The sequence below is a fragment of the Larus michahellis genome, chromosome 8 (genome assembly GCF_964199755.1).
Source record: "Larus michahellis chromosome 8, bLarMic1.1, whole genome shotgun sequence".
In the NCBI taxonomy this organism is placed as follows: domain Eukaryota; kingdom Metazoa; phylum Chordata; class Aves; order Charadriiformes; family Laridae; genus Larus; species Larus michahellis.
The window spans coordinates 26,297,718-26,312,583 of record NC_133903.1 but is presented as its reverse complement, the minus strand read 5'-3'; the positions used below and the strand labels follow the sequence as shown (position 1 = coordinate 26,312,583).

The 14,866-nt window shown below is 58.3% G+C and overlaps 1 protein-coding gene across 14 annotated transcripts in view; it reads left to right on the top strand.

Annotated features, from left to right (window-relative positions):
- Positions 1-14,866, top strand: part of PDE4DIP (phosphodiesterase 4D interacting protein) — a 35,279-nt gene that overhangs the window by 652 nt on the left and 19,761 nt on the right. For 6 of the 14 annotated variants that reach the window (XM_074596870.1, XM_074596869.1, XM_074596866.1 and 3 more), the window contains exons 1-3: positions 7,784-9,131; positions 12,712-12,831; positions 14,584-14,703. In XM_074596870.1, coding sequence (XP_074452971.1) covers positions 7,983-9,131; positions 12,712-12,831; positions 14,584-14,703 — 1,389 coding nt within the window. In that variant the 5' untranslated portion in view covers positions 7,784-7,982. Of the gene's footprint in view, positions 1-735; positions 760-3,274; positions 3,331-3,539; positions 3,719-4,023; positions 4,302-4,778; positions 4,856-5,933; positions 6,058-6,132; positions 6,288-6,549; positions 6,668-7,783; positions 9,132-12,711; positions 12,832-14,583; positions 14,704-14,866 lie in introns of those variants that run through there. The other 8 variants (XM_074596877.1, XM_074596873.1, XM_074596872.1 and 5 more) reach the window with 3 other exon arrangements.

The window sequence follows — 14,866 nt, the reverse complement described above, 5'->3', positions numbered from 1 at the left end:
TGACACCGGTACCAGCACTGGGCTCTCCTGGGGGCACTGGGGAGGTGGGGTTTGCTGGGAGGTGCTGGGGCCAAGGGTGGCCATGCAGGAAGGGCTGCGATTCGGGGTACTGGCACGGGGAGCTTGGTGTATCCCATCTCCCCAGCCCTGTTTGCATTCTCCCTGCTCTTCCCTCGGCTCTGCTCATCCCCAATTCCAGCCTGGTAGCTGCTGGCCAGACCGTTTGTACCAGCACCCAGCTGGGTCTGCCAGGCCGCGGGAGCCATGCCGGCTGCCACGCTCGCGGTGCAGCACCGGGAGCCGTCCTCACTGCCAGGAGCGTGGGTAACGCCGGCCCCCGGCTCCCCCCGTCCTGCTGCGCTCAATGGAGACCTTGTTGCCGTGCCCTGTGTGCGGGTGGTCGGCGGTCGGCCGTGCCGTATGCCGTGTGCCGTGCACGCAGGCCATGCACACCCGCCCAGCCGCGGCCGTGGCTGGCTGTCCCCAGCTCCACCTCCCCCATGGTGGCACTCAGCCCCCGCTGAAACATTTGTGCCGACGAGTCAGTGGGGAGCCAGGCTGAGCCACGCTCGGCATCTCATCCCCGGCACCGCGCCGCTGCGCTTGCCCTGGCCTTGCCTGGCCCTCGCCACGGCCCCTCTGCCAGCCCCAAGACAGTGGCTGGCACCCAGAGTGGCTGTGGCTGAGCTGGGGGCTGCCGTCCGTCCCTCCATCCATCCCTCTGTCCGTCCACAGGAGGTGATCCGGCAGCAGGAGGAGGTGAGTTGCCATCTCGGTGTGCTTGAGCGGTGCTGGACACTTTGGGGATGGGGCAGTTTGGGGATGCTCTCCCACGGGGCAGCGGCCACCCTCACACAGCCCACATGCTGTGGCCCTGGCAGCCACCCCTGTGCTCTCCCCTGGGGTGCAAGCAGCCGTGGTGGCCCTGCGGTGATGCCGTGGAGATGCTGTGAGTCAGCGGGTGCTCTGAGTCAGGGCCGCGTGGCACCCCTCGTGCCAGGGCTTCAGGGGACATCAGGGGTGGGAAGTGCTGCCCGGCGGTGGGGGCCCCTGGGGCTGTGTCCCCCTCCGGCTCTGCGCTGTGCCGGTGGCTCTGCTCCGCGCCCCGGGATGGCTTGGCCGGCATGAAAGGGCTCTTGTCCTCCTGCAGCCCCGGCTCAACCGCTGCGGCCTCCCCTTCACAGGAAACAAATTCCCAGTGTTGGGCACACGGACGGGGAGGGGGGAGCCCCCACGCAGCCCAGCTGACCGTGGATGTGGCAGAGCCCGGGGCTCCTGCTGGCCCAGGATCCTGTCATGGGGCTTCCAGTCCTGGCGTTGAGGGGTGCTGGCTGGGCTTTGCTCATCCACCCAGAGCCTGTGGCCAACCTCAGCGCTGGGCTGGCCCAGCCACAGTGTGGCTCCAAGGAGCCTCTGTGGCACAGGAGCTGGTCACCCTTCTCTCTGGGTATCACCCCTCTGGGTGCTGCGTCTCCTCAGGTGTTGAGCTTCCTTCAGTATTGCATCTCCTTGGGTGTCACACCCCGGGTATCGCACCTCCTTGGGTATTGTGTCGTGTCTCCGTGGGTATCGCGCCTCTGGGTACTGCGTCTCCTCGGGTATTGGGCATTTGCCTATCGTGCCTCCTCGATTGTTGTGTCTCCGGGTGTCATGCTCCCGGGTGTTATGCCTCCGTGGATGTCATGTCACTGGGTATTGTGCCTCTTTGGGTGTGTTGCCTCCTGGGATATCATGCCTTGGGATATCGCGCCGCTGGGTACTGTGCTTCCTTGGGTACTGTGCGTCCTTGTGCACCTGGAGTCCGGCTATTGTGGCTCCTTCGATGTTTTGCCTCTGGGTATCGCACCCCTGGATATCGGTCCTCCTGGGGTGTCATGCCTCCAGACGTCATGCCTCCTTGGATATTGCCTATCTGGGTGTCGGGTCTCCTCAGGCGTCGTGCTTCTGGTTATTGTACCACCGGGTGCCTCCCAGTGTCACACCTCTGGGTCCATGTCTCTGGGTACCACACCTCTGGGTACCACACCTCTGGGTACCGTGCCTCTCTGTACCATGCCTCTGGGTATCGTGCTGGTTATGGTTCCAGGCAGGGCACAGGGCCATGCTTGGCCAGTGCTGGTGTCTTTAGAGCCATTGTGCCTCAGTTTCCCCTCATGATGGGTTGTTGCTGCAGGGGCTGTGGCACCCTGTGGCTGCCTTCCCCTGCCCCCTCCCAGGCCAGCAGTGCCGTGTCCCCTCCCTGCAAGGTGCTGGTGCGGCATGTCCGGCTCTGGGACACGGCCCCAGGGTCCCTACCATGGCCCACGCCATGGGAAGGTGCTGGCCCTGCCTGGCTGTTGGGGCTCAACCTCGTGCACGTGGGCAGGGCACTGTGCCCACCGTGGCCCTGGGGGTGGATGCCCGCCTCCCTGCACACGGAACCCCACCAAAAAGCTGTCATGATGAGGTTAGAAAATAAACAGTGTAATTTTGTTTAAAAAGGAATAATAAAAAACAAAACAACCTGTTTTTTTTCTTTTTAATTTGTGGGTTGTTTTTTGTTTTTCTTTTTTTTTTTCCCCTCTTTCTTTTAAATCATGAAATGACTCACACTTCGCAGCTGAAAATAAACCTGAGCACGGCTGCGGTGGTGAGCTGGCGAGACATGTTAGCAGGGAGGCATGGGGCCCCTCGGAGAGCGGCCAGGGCCAGCCCGGCCTTCGGCAGCCCCTGCTCGCTGCCAGCACCCAGACCCCCTCCCCGGGGCCGTGGCGGGGGGGCTGCTGTGGGGCTCAGGTGGCCCTGCCAGGGCTGCTAATGGGGCTAAAGTGCTCCTAAAGGGGCACCGCCATCTGCACGGCCCCCGGGGCCTCGTGTCTCTGCACTTAGAGCAGATGCCTCCCGGCTGCGGGAAGACACACGGGTACCCCCACGTGTGCACGGACACACAGGGGTGCAGTGCCCCCCCCTCAACATGCACCCCCACAGATGTCCAGGGGTTTTTCCTTGCCTGGAGTTCGCCCTCACTCCCACCCTAGGGAGGCTTTTGCGTGACTTTTTGGTGTCCGCTGCCCGCCCTGTGCTGCACCAGCTGCCCACGACCCCCCCCACACACACACCCCGGGGTGGGGGAAATGCAGCATCCACCATGCAGAGCCTTTGGGAAAACTCCCCCCCCCCCGGCCCTCCCCCGGCCCCTCTGGCACAGCAGCTGGGTGGTGCATGGGGGGCCCCGGGGCAGGGGGTGGACCCCCCTGAAGCCTTGTGTCACTCAGCCGTGTGCTCCTCTCCGCAGGGACCCCTGCAGCGGTGACGGGCCGGCCGTGCTTCCCCCAGCCAGCCGCATGGCGGGTAAGGTACCCCCAGAGCCCCCCCCCCGTACCCCGCACGCCCCAGCCCCAAGCCGAGGGTGACGTGCCCCGGCAGCGTGCATCACCCCAGGGGATGGCCCGGGGCTCCAAGGCTTCCTGGTGTCCCCCCCGGTGACATCCTGGGGGCAGGCGGGGTGCGGAGCAGCCGCTTTGCTCGCCTGACTGCCGCTTGCCCTCCATCCCTCCCAGCTTCCCAAGACGGGCCGTGGGGTGAGGGCGACGAGGACCCCGCGCCAGCCGAGCCGGGGGGCTCCCGTGCCCCTCCAGGTGCTCGGCCCCAGCCTGGCCCCTTGGTGCAGACATATCTCCTCCGGGACCTGGAGATGGGTCCCCTCGCCCAGACGCAGACCCTGCGGGACTTCGAGCAGGTGAGACTGTGGGGTGTCTGGGAACCTCCCCCCCGCCCCCCGACCATGGCACCACCAAGACTCCCCTATGGCATTGCTGGGTGCTTGCAGGATACGTGCCGGATCCCCTGGGTGCACCAGGAGGGGGACATGGTGTGGGATGGGGAGAGGGACCTCAGCCCCCTCCCCGGGTGCCGCGCTCCCCCTCGCCGCCCTCCTGGCTGAGGCGCGCGGGGGCTGCCGGGGCTCAGGTTTCACCACCCTCCCTCCGTCCCCGCCGTCCCGCTCCGGCGATTCCTCAAATAGCTCCGGGAGGGGATAAAAAAATAAATAAATAAAAAGGAAAGGGGCCGCGGCAGGGACGGCGGCGGGAGCTGCGGGCAGGCAGGGACCCCGGGCCGTGTCCCCGGCGGCGCCATGTGAGGGGTGCCGGGATGCCCCCGCCATGGAGCGCCCGCCGGCCATGGCTAACGGGTACCGCACGCTCTCCCAGCACCTCAACGACCTCAAGAAGGAGAATTTCAGCCTCAAGCTGCGCATCTACTTTCTGGAGGAGCGTGTCCAGCAGAAAGGCGAGGGCAGCCGGGACGATGTCTACCGGCGGGTGAGCGCCTGTGGGGCAACGGGTGCCCGATGGGGGTTTCTTTCCTGATGCCCCCTCCCCCCAGCTTTACCAGGAGGAGATGGGGCTGAGGGAGGGCAGCTGGTGGGGATGGCGGGGAGGGCATCGGGCACGGCACTGGGGCTGGGGGAGTTGCTGTGCGGGAGTTTGCCACTTGCTGCCTTGGACTGGAGCGGGGAAAGGGTCAGGGAGGGTGTCCCCAGCCTTGGGGGGGTGCCCGGGGTGGGTGGCAGTGCCACTTTGGCTGTAGACAGATGGAGCGGGTACACCCCGTCTCAGCACCGGTGGGCTAAAATACCACCCGTGCCGCTGGGTGCCAGGAGCACCCGGATCCCTGCCGTGGGGTGGGAGACCCCCCCCATGCCACCTCTGTTGCATTGCCATGGGCAGTGGTGCTGGGGGAGGGGGGGGTCTGGGTAAGCATGGGGGCATCCTCCCCACCTCCCTCCTGCCCCGCAGAACATCGAGCTGAAGGTGGAGGTGGAAAGCCTGAAGCGGGAGCTGCAGGAGAAGCAACAAGCGCTTGACAACACATGGTGAGTGGGGCTAGCCGAGCCCCCCCCCGCCCAGGGGTGGACATGGCACCCACGCGCCGTGGGCACGGGGGGACAGGGGGTGTCTGCCTGCACCCTGGCAGCGGAGGGGTTTGCAATGGGGCTGGGCCCCTGCGGGGCTCCTCTTACAGCCCCGGCGCCAGCCAAAAATACAAGGCAGCACCTGTCTGGCGGGGGAGGGCAGCGCTGTGCCCGGGGGCTGTGGCATGGGTGTCCCGCAGCGGGGCACTGGCAGGCAGGGGGCCGGGGGCAAGGCACCAGGAGCCCCTGGTTTTGGGAGCACGCAGGGATGGATTTGGTGGTTCAGAGCCCAAGCATGAGGTGGTGCCACCAGAGCAGCCATGTCCCCAGGGCAGCGGCACTCGGAGGTTACAGTGCATCCTGCCCAGGGGTCCTGCAGAACGAGCACCCACGGCATGGGGGGAGCTGGGCTGGGGGCACCCGGGGTGGCGCGGCTCACCCAGCCCAGCCGGTTTGGGGTGGGGGCTTTTGCAAAGGGAGGCCATGCCATGCCATGCCATGCCATGCCATGCCACGCTGTGACACACTGCACCCTGCCAAGCTGTGCCATGCCATGCCATGCCATACTGTGCCAGGCTATGCCATACCATGCCATGCGCCATAGAGTGCCATGTGTCATGTGCCGTGCCATAGAGTGCCGTGTGTCATGTGCCACGCCGTAGCGTGCTGTGCCATACCGAGCTGTGCCGTGCCATGCCGTGTTGTGAGATGTCATGCCATGCCGTGCCATGCCATGTCATGCCACATTGTGCTGTGCCATGCCATGCTGTGCCATGCCATGCTATGCCATGCCATGCCATGCCATGCCATGCCGTCCCATGCTGTGCCACGTTGTGCTGTGCCATACTGTGCCGTGTCATGCCATGCCATGTCATGCCACGTTGCGTTGTGCCATACTGTGCTGTGCCATGGCATGCTGTGCCACGTTGTGCTGTGCCATGCTGAGCTGTGCCATACCATGCCATGTTGTGCCACATTGTGCTGTGCCATGCCATGCCATGCCATGCCATGCCATTCCGTGCCATGCTGTGCTTGGCAGGGTGGCGGCGGAGAACCAGACAACCCGCAGCCAGGCAGCGCTGCGGCAGCAGTATGAGGAGCGGCAGCGGGAGTCGGAGCATGTCTATGAGCTCCTGGAGAACAAGATCCAGCTCCTGCAGGAGGTGAGCCCAGGGATGGCAGGGGGGCTGGGGGATGGCGAGGGCCAGTGACTGGGGGCTCACCCCGCTGCCATGCAGGAGGCCAGGCTGGCACGGAATGAGGCCGAGCAAGCCACGGCACTGGCCAGAGCCGAGGCGGAGCGGTGCCAGGAGCTTGCAGGGAAGCTGAAGGAAGCCGCGAGGGCGAAGGAGGAGGACAGGAGCAATGACGGCTGCAATGCCATGGCCCAGAGGTGGGTGCCCAGGATCCGTCCCCTCTGTGCTGCCGGTCCTTGGGGACTTCCGAGGGGCTAGTGCTGTGCAGGGCTGGGGGGCTGCGGGCATCTGGAGGGATGGAGGGGTCACCCCAAGGGGAGAGAGCTGGGCTGTGGGAAGGAGGAGCAGCCCTGAGGCTGCTCTGCTTTGCCCCAGAGATTGTCCCCCGCCAGCTGTCTCCAGTGCCATGCCGGGGCCATCCCCGTGCCTGAGCGTCCCCTGCCCTTCCCTCCCTTTCAGGAGGATCGAAGAGCTGGCCCAAGAGCTGGCCGCCAGCAACCGGCTTGTGGAAACACTGTCGGCTGAGAAGCGTGACCTGCAGCAGCGCCTGGAGGAGCCCCCAGCTGTGGGGGGGCAGGTGGGTGGGCAAGCGTGGGGTGACGCCAGCCCAGCACCCCAGGGTGGGAGGAGTGCGCCCACCCAGGACTCGGCTGGCGGTTGTCACGTCGAGGCTGGCAGCATCCCGCATTTGCACAGCTGTGCCTGGGAGAGCAGGGGGGGCCGGCAGGACCCAGTGCGGGTGTCGGGGGAGAGGCCACCAGTCCTTCTGCGGGTGTCAGTGCCGCCTGCGCCCGTCTGCCATTTAAATCCCGGGTCTTAAAATACCCACCGACAGCCCGGCGTGGTGCCAGGTGGGATTTCGGGGCCAAGAGGGATCAGAGCAGCATGTTCCTGGCAGACGCATGGCTCTGGCCATGCTGCGCCTTGGTGGCACAGCGCTGTGCCCAGCAGCCACGGGCCATCGGTGCCTGAGCTGCCTGTGTGGTGGCCCCGCTGGGAGACCCTGGTGTGTGCCCGTTGGGTGGCATGGGGTGCCGGGCAGCTATTGCTGCAGGAGTGCTGTTGACCTTGTGCGGTGGGGACACGTGCTGCCTGCTGGCGCTGGCGCTGGGACATGGTGCTGGCACTGGCCCTGGAGTGGGGATCTGGCGCTGGGGACAGGCACTAGTGAGGGGTGCTGGCACTGGGGCTGGGCACTGGCATTGCGGCTGGGCCCCAGCACTGGCCCTTCACTGTCCCTGTCGCCGTCACTGTCCCTATTGCCGTCAGTGCCAGCCCCACGTGTGCCCGGGGCGGGCCGCGGGCAGCCACTGCGCATGCGCGACACCTCCGGGTGCGAGACTACAAATCCCGGCAGGCCTTGCGACCGCCGCGCATGCGTGAGGGTGGTCGTGCGCCGCCATTTTGAAATCTGAGCCACAAGCCGGGCGCCGCCGTGGCAGGAGCATCTTCGGCGGCGGCGGCGGCGGCAGGGGGAGGCGCAGCGGCGGGGCCTGTGGGGCAGGGGGCCAGCCCGGGGAAGGGGGGCAGCGAGGAGAGAAGGGGGCAGCCTCAGAGAAGGGGGAGCTGTGAGGAGAAGGGGGGGCAGCGAAGGGGGGGGGAGGGAGGGGCGGGTAGCCAGCCAGGAGAGGGAGTCGGCCCAGGTGTGGTCGGGCTGAGATGTGAAGGAGATATTGTAGGGTGGGATGTTTCTGTAGCGCCAGGAGTCCCAGCGTGTCACCCCCCCCCCCCCACCCACCTAAGAAGGGGGAATTGGTGTGGTGAGAAGTGCTGGTGGGCTCGGGGCTTGAGGGAGCCGTGCCCCGGGAGATGTGCTGAGTGAGCAGTAGAGGCCTCAGGAAAGTGTCTTGAGAACCTGCAGAAGTAGGTTTGGGTGCTCGTCAGGAGGGAGGATGAAGGAAACCTGCCGGATCTGCGGCCGGGAGCTGTGTGGCAACCAGCGGCGATGGATCTTCCACACGGCGGCCAAGCTGAACCTCCAGGTGCTGCTCTCCCATGTCCTGGGCAGGGAGCTGTGCCGGGATGGCAAGTCCGAGTTCGCTTGCAGCAAGTGTGCCTTCATGCTGGACCGCATCTACAGGTTCGACACCGTCATCGCACGCATCGAAGCCCTCTCCATCGAGCGCCTGCAGAAACTGCTGCTGGAGAAGGACCGCCTCAAGTTCTGCATTGCAAGTATGTACCGCAGGAACAATGAAGACTCTAGCGCGGATGACAGAGCTGGGGATGGGACCGTGGACCTTTCTAACCTACCTGATGTACGGTACGCTGCCCTCCTTCAGGAGGACTTTGCTTATTCTGGATATGAATATTGGACGGATCAAGAAGAGCACAGCTTGGAGCCACACAGCTGCCATGCTTCAGAGGGAGTGAGTAACCGCCCACGGCGCTGCCGTGGCTGTGCTGCGCTGCGCGTGGCCGATGCTGACTATGAAGCGATTTGCAAAGTGCCGCGAAAGGTGGCCAGAAGCATCTCCTGTGGGCTGTCCAGCCGGTGGTCAACCAGCATGGGCAACGAGGAGTCGTCCGTGTGCGATGTGGCAGAGTCCGCCAGCACCAGAGGCCCTGTGGATGGGGAGAGCATGGAGGAAGGCACGCCTGCCTCCTCCGTTGAGTCTCTGGACACAACTGTGGAGGCGAGCGCTCCACTGCAGAAGGATGAAGATGCAGATAAGGGAGTGAAAGGGAATGGGAAATGTGACGATTTCTCAGATGACCGAATGACCCCAAACTCTTCATTGAGTGGGAACAGGCTGGAGCTGGCCCTCAACTTGATCAAGGCTTTGGACTACAAACCCCTTCAGAGCCCCCGAGGCAGCAGGCTACCTATTCCTGTGAAGTCCACCTTGCCCCCTCCCAAACTCAGCCGTGACTTGGCAGATGGCAGCGCTTCTACTGGCTTAGCGTCTGCTGGTTCTGCCTTCCTGAACGCAGACAGAAAATCTTTTTCCAGAGCTCCTTTGGGTCTTTCCCTGGAGATTTCTGAACTGCAGGAGCTGTGGGACGACCTCTGTGAGGATTATATGCCACTGCGGGTACAGGTAGAGGTCATTGTGCCGCTATTCAATTGAGCAGCGTCCCTGCAGCCTGATGCTGAGCCCGCTAGGGATTCTTCTGTGCTGAGATAATACAGATAGCCACGTGTCGCTGAACCCAGCGCTAAGAATAGGCAGATCGGTCCTTTTTAGGTGTGCTGCCTCTCTCCTCTGTCATTCTTCTGTCGTCTGCTTCCTCCTTGTGTTCTGGGAAATTAACCTTCTCCCCCCACCCCCCCCCATCAGCTCTTCCTGTCAGTGCAGTTTGCTAGATGGGTCTAATGCATGCTTTGTCATTTTTCCGCTGAGAAAACACCAGTTTCACTTCACCTTTCTCTTTTAAGGTGGCAGCGTGACGCTTACCCACAACCAAAGGGAGTGTTTTAAGCTTCTGGGCATGTGTTTTCCAGCAAATGTGTTTTCTTTGTGCCAGGGTAATGGTTCAGTGTCAGGAGCGTCTGCTTCCAGAGCCCTGCCTATGCGGATCAGGCCTCCAACCTGCCTAACATGCAGATCCACACAGGGATCTTTGGTGCATGCCCTGGGGAAAAGGTGTTTTCCTCGCAGGTGGATTTGTGCCAGAGGATGACTTTAGGGTTGGTATTCTAGATAATTGGTTTATTTTGTGATCCTTTGAAAAGGTTCATCAATTAACGGCAGGTGTTGCTGAGAGGCGATGAAAGCTCCTGCTTTCACGGAACTTCCTGGTGCTGTTATCTGCATCAATGGTAGGCCTCATGTAGCTCTGGATTGCTTCTGTTTTGCTGGCTTTAATGAAATCTTCATTACTATGCAGTCAAAAAGCTGAACTTGTAACTCCTTTACCACTTTCTTTAATGAATAGAAGGCTTCAGTCAGCTTCAATTCAGGAATATCCATGTCAGCCTAATTGCATTCCCATTAGCAGCCTTAGTGCTGTCTAATGCTGTAGGTAGCCTGGGGGATTAGAAAAATGCTTGTTTATTACTATGGCAACTGTAGCTGTGCTGAATTACGCTTCCTATTTAGCCAGCGCTGCTTGCTGCCCCATCTGCTCGGGCATTTTCCAGAGCTGTGTGCTTTTTCCATAAAAACCTGCTCAAAAGATGATGCTAGGAATGAATGTAAGAAAACCAAATTTTCATCTAGCGCACGAAGACATCGCGCTGGCAGGCAGTGACTGAAGATGTGAAGCAGGGCATTGCTGCTCCTGTAGTCTGTGGTGCTTGCTACTAATTTTCACTGCTAGGGATATATTTACAGGATAAAAATAGGTTTTCTCTTAACAGAACGTGGCACAATCAACGTGGCGCGTTTACGGCTTGGCTTTGTGTCATGCCTCGCCATCCTCTTCTTGGAACTGTTGTAGAGGAGTTTCTCCAACCTCCAGCCTTTGCCATCCGATCGTCCCTGCCAGGAGTTAATCCTGCGGGATTTTTTTACTGCCTGTTTCTCGCCATGGCGGCAGCAGCAGTTGTAGGCTTCGGTGCAGGGTCTGGCAGAAGGGGGAAAGCGCTTAATCCCTCGGATGGCTTTAACAGCAAAAATAGGAAATCGTATGCAGCTAGTGAACTAAATGGTTCTTATATAAATTATTTTTCTTTCTCATTGTACGAGCAATGCTCTTTCTTAAAGTCAGGTACTGCTGTCCAGCAATTCCTATGCATAAATGCTGTTCTGGTAACATAAAAGGAATGTATGGGATATATAGGACCACAGTTCCCTTACTGCTTTTGGGAAACTGCAGTTCTCCTTTAAATTTACTGCTGTAAGCTACAATGACCGAGAGATCTGGTATTGGGCACATGATCTTGTAGGTGCTGTCGTCTTGGGTGTTTTCTTAAACCAACAATTCTTCCTCTTCATTGCCACAGCCCCAGAAAAATGCCACCAAAACCAGCCTCTGTCAGACACACTCTTGCGGTGCTGTGCTCCAGCAAGGGAAGCCTTGTCCGACTGACAGACGATCTTTTACCCGCTGTTCTGGGCAGATGTGAGCTTGGCAGGCTTAGATAATGCCACAATTATTATTATTGTTTTTTAAAGAAGCGTTCTGTCTAGGTTAGTGTGTGCTGACATTGCTCGAGCTGTACTGAGGAGAGAGAGTCACTAAAATGCTGATGTAGGAGAAACTGCTGGGGAGCCGTGCTCCTGACATGGCTGCAGTGAAGCAGGAGGGAGGCAGCTTGGGCTTTGGGACTTCGGACTCTGGAGCTGGCTCTGTCTTTCCCCTCCCTGCTCTTTGCTCTTTGCAGGCTTTCTGCTTATTTTTCTTTGGAATGTGTGAATTCTGAGGAAAGGTGCTTCATGACAGGTTCCAGCAGTTTTCCCTATCTGATCCGATGCCTTCTGTCTGGGCAAATTTTTCAAATTACTTGCTATGGCTGTTCAAGTTTTCACTAAAATCTTAATAAAACATCACGGTAAAGGGAAGCATTGCTTCTGTATGGAAGCTTCAGTACGTGACAGGCAATGCACAGGCCAGGGGGAGCTCCCCTGCGCTGCCTGCCTTTCTCAGAGACCGCGTTTCTATGGCTGCTGAAGGTGAGGATTCAGCCTGATAGGGCTAATCAGAGCTGGGTGTTGTTCTCCCTGAGCTGTGCTGCCTGGAGCTGATGCTCCTGTATGCCCTCTGAGAAGCTCTGCCATGTTCTCGTAGCCTCTGCGCTGTAACCCGGTGCTTGCCAGGGCTCCCATTTGAAACAGACACCAGTACTATTGATCTCATATTGCTGGTAGCATTCAGGAATACTCGACGAGTCCTGTGAGGGCTGGGGTGGGTGGCTGGTTTGGATGCTGCTCTCAGGAGTTAACAATTCACTAGGCGGGAGGTAGCGTGAGGATAAGAAGGGATGACAAGGGATTAGTGTGTGCTCAGCCAGCAGGGTCTGGCAGGCCATGCATCAGAAAGTAGGCCGTTTTCATTCTCAATAAACGGGTTTGTGTCATGAAAAAAAGTCTCAGCTATGGCACTGAATTTGCTACAGCTTGCAGAGCTGCAGGGAATCACACACGGCATGGATGCTGGAGCACGGGGAGCTGTGAAGGAGAGCCCAGAGAATCACAAGTGGAGGGGTTCAGAGTGGGGGAGTGGGACTGCCAGGTCACAGCAGGAAGGTAGCTGTTGGGAAGGATTGAAGGTTGTGGGCTTGATTAAGGAAGAGAAGCTTGGGAGAACATGGGAGTGAGTTTGATTTGGTGCTGGCTTTGTTTTGAAGCATTTTGAAGCTGCTAGCAGGGTACATAGTAAGGAGAGAGGTTGCAGGCATGTGGCTTGGGTGTGGGGAGCAGATCTGTCATCAGCCTGCAGACAGTGGTTAGAGCCAGACAAGCTGCTGGGCTCACAGTATGGGAATGAGGAGAGACAGGGAGCCCAACCAGAGCCTCGGGACAGAGGGAACTTGTGGCAGGTCAGGCAGAGAGCTGCCAGGTGCCAGCCTGCCACCCAAGTGAAGGGAGACATGGGCAGCATCATGTTTCGGACGTAGTTAGAAAAGCCCAGTGGGGCATATTAAGCCCATGCTGCAAGGGCTGACAGCTGAGTATAAGAAGCCAGTGCAAGACTTTAGTCATTTCTCTCATTTTTTTTCTTCTTTTTTTCTTTCAGAATTTGCAGGATGAACGTCAGCAGCTGGCTCCAGGTGACCCTGCAGCAGGGGAGCATGTGTCCAATCTGTGTGCTGCAGAGCTGCAGAGCAAAATCCAGCAATCTGAAGCTGCCAACAAGGTATTTCTTCACAAATAGCAAATTCAGTGCCTAGTGAGTCCGATGTAGTTAGTATTGGAAGGTACCTCCTAGTCTGGCCAGAGGCAGGCATTTGCACCTCCGTTCCAGCAAGGCTGTGTGTGCTGACACACTGATTCTTGGTGCTGTCGTCTGCCAGCTTGAGTTAAAAGCATTTACTTTTTTCTGCAGCTGTGCTGTATAAATTTTCCATACTTATTTTTGCAAACCATTATTTTGGAAGAACTTCCCACTTGCCTGGTGAGCCTTCTGGGACCTGGTGAAGCAGAGATGCACAGGGCTATTTCCCTGTCTCTTGGATTTGCATGGGCTGAGCCTGGTGCAGGAGAGGAAGGCACCTGCCTTTTGAGACAGCTGCCGCCTTTTTTGCAAGCAGTAAGGGAGATCAGCTCGGGGGGGCCCTGTTTTCATTTAGATTTAAAGGCTTTCTTAGGAAGGAAACATGCATCTGAGTTGTCTTGAGACAGATCAAATTTAACACATTGTGAGGGGTAGATGTTCTTAGTTATGCTCTTGAACTCTAAGGTAAATTATACCCGCTGTGAAAACAGAGGGGTCAAACAGGAAAAAACATTGGGATGGGATCTTTATTTAAATCTGGGGACAGGTGTGAGCTCTTGGAGCTGCCTGGACCTCAAAAGTTGACAAGGAAATCAAGAGGCCCAGGGCCCAGTAAATGCAGTTGGAAGTGTTTAAGCAGTTTAGGGGGAGTGTCTGTTAGAGAAGAGATAACGTGACAGGTGTGTAAACTAATGAGCAGCAAAGGGAAATCATGTGGTGGGCAGCACCAACTCCTTAAGAAATTGAGGCTTGGGTAAGTTCTGAGGAAGATGCATATCATCCAGGACTAAGAATGCAAACAGACAGCGTGTTTAAAAAGACTAACAAGCAGTTGCTTAAATGCACAATGTGCACTGCGTCGTGAATGTTATGGTGAAAGCAGAGAACCGTCCTAAAACTGTTTGAGATGATAGTCTCTTTAAGGTGAAAATGTCAAAGGCAAAAGTTTCTCAGGTTCTAAACCAGCTGTGGAGAGTAGTGAGACATTCCCCTTTGCTTTGTGGCCGTGCTGTTGGCATGCTGCCACTGGCAAGACTGTTGTGCTGAAGCCAGAACTTGAGGCTAGATAAGCCTCTGATCTGATCAAATGTAGAGTTGCCTAGCCCAACAGTTGTGGCAAGAGTGCCTAGGTGGTCAAAGGAGGCAGCAAGAGAAGGGGCTGGAAGACTGTAAAGGGGCAGCTTCAATGCTCTGGAGGACCTCAGAAGCAAAGGGGACAGTTTTTAGGATGTGTAGCTTCTCCATGTTGATTTTTTTTGTTCAGATCTCTAGGGAGGTTCTGGGGCTGAAGCAGCTCTTCCTTCTTAAGAGAACAGAAAAAAATGATAGAAACTGGGAAGGCTGCTGGGCAGTCTGAGCAAGGCTGTCCTGGAGTATGTGGGAGGCAGTAAGATATGTGAACCCAAGCCTGGAACATCTGCCCTGCTTGTGGAGGCTGCATTGGAGGAACCAGAAGCATTGGGACAGTCCTGTGGAGGGAATGAAGGCTTTGCGTTTACTCACTGGTTTTCACCCAGCTCAAACAGTATTTACAGACTCTAGAGAGAGCCACGTTGATCTTGATCTGGTGAATACCTGGGCTGTATGGACTTGAGTAAGGCGTGGAGGGAGTCCTAAGGGTGTTTGTGTAGAGCCTTAGGGAGTATTAACAAAACAACATATTTCTGTCTCTAGTTGTTGCAGGAAAAGCTGAATGAATTGAATTTTGAATTAAAATCTGTCCAAGAAACGTCGCAGAGGCAAGATCGTACAATTCAGAGTCTGAATGAGGCCCTGAAGAGCAAGGAGAGTAAGGTAATAGTGTTGGGTGGTGCTCCCCAAAAGAAGAAGGTGTACTAGCCCTGTAGGCAGTGACTGAAAAGGAATGCTTAAGCCATTGCTATGCATTCTGGATCTCATTATATTATGTCTTGTGAAGCTCTTGCTTTTGTATGGTGCTGGCAAGTGTCGTACTCCA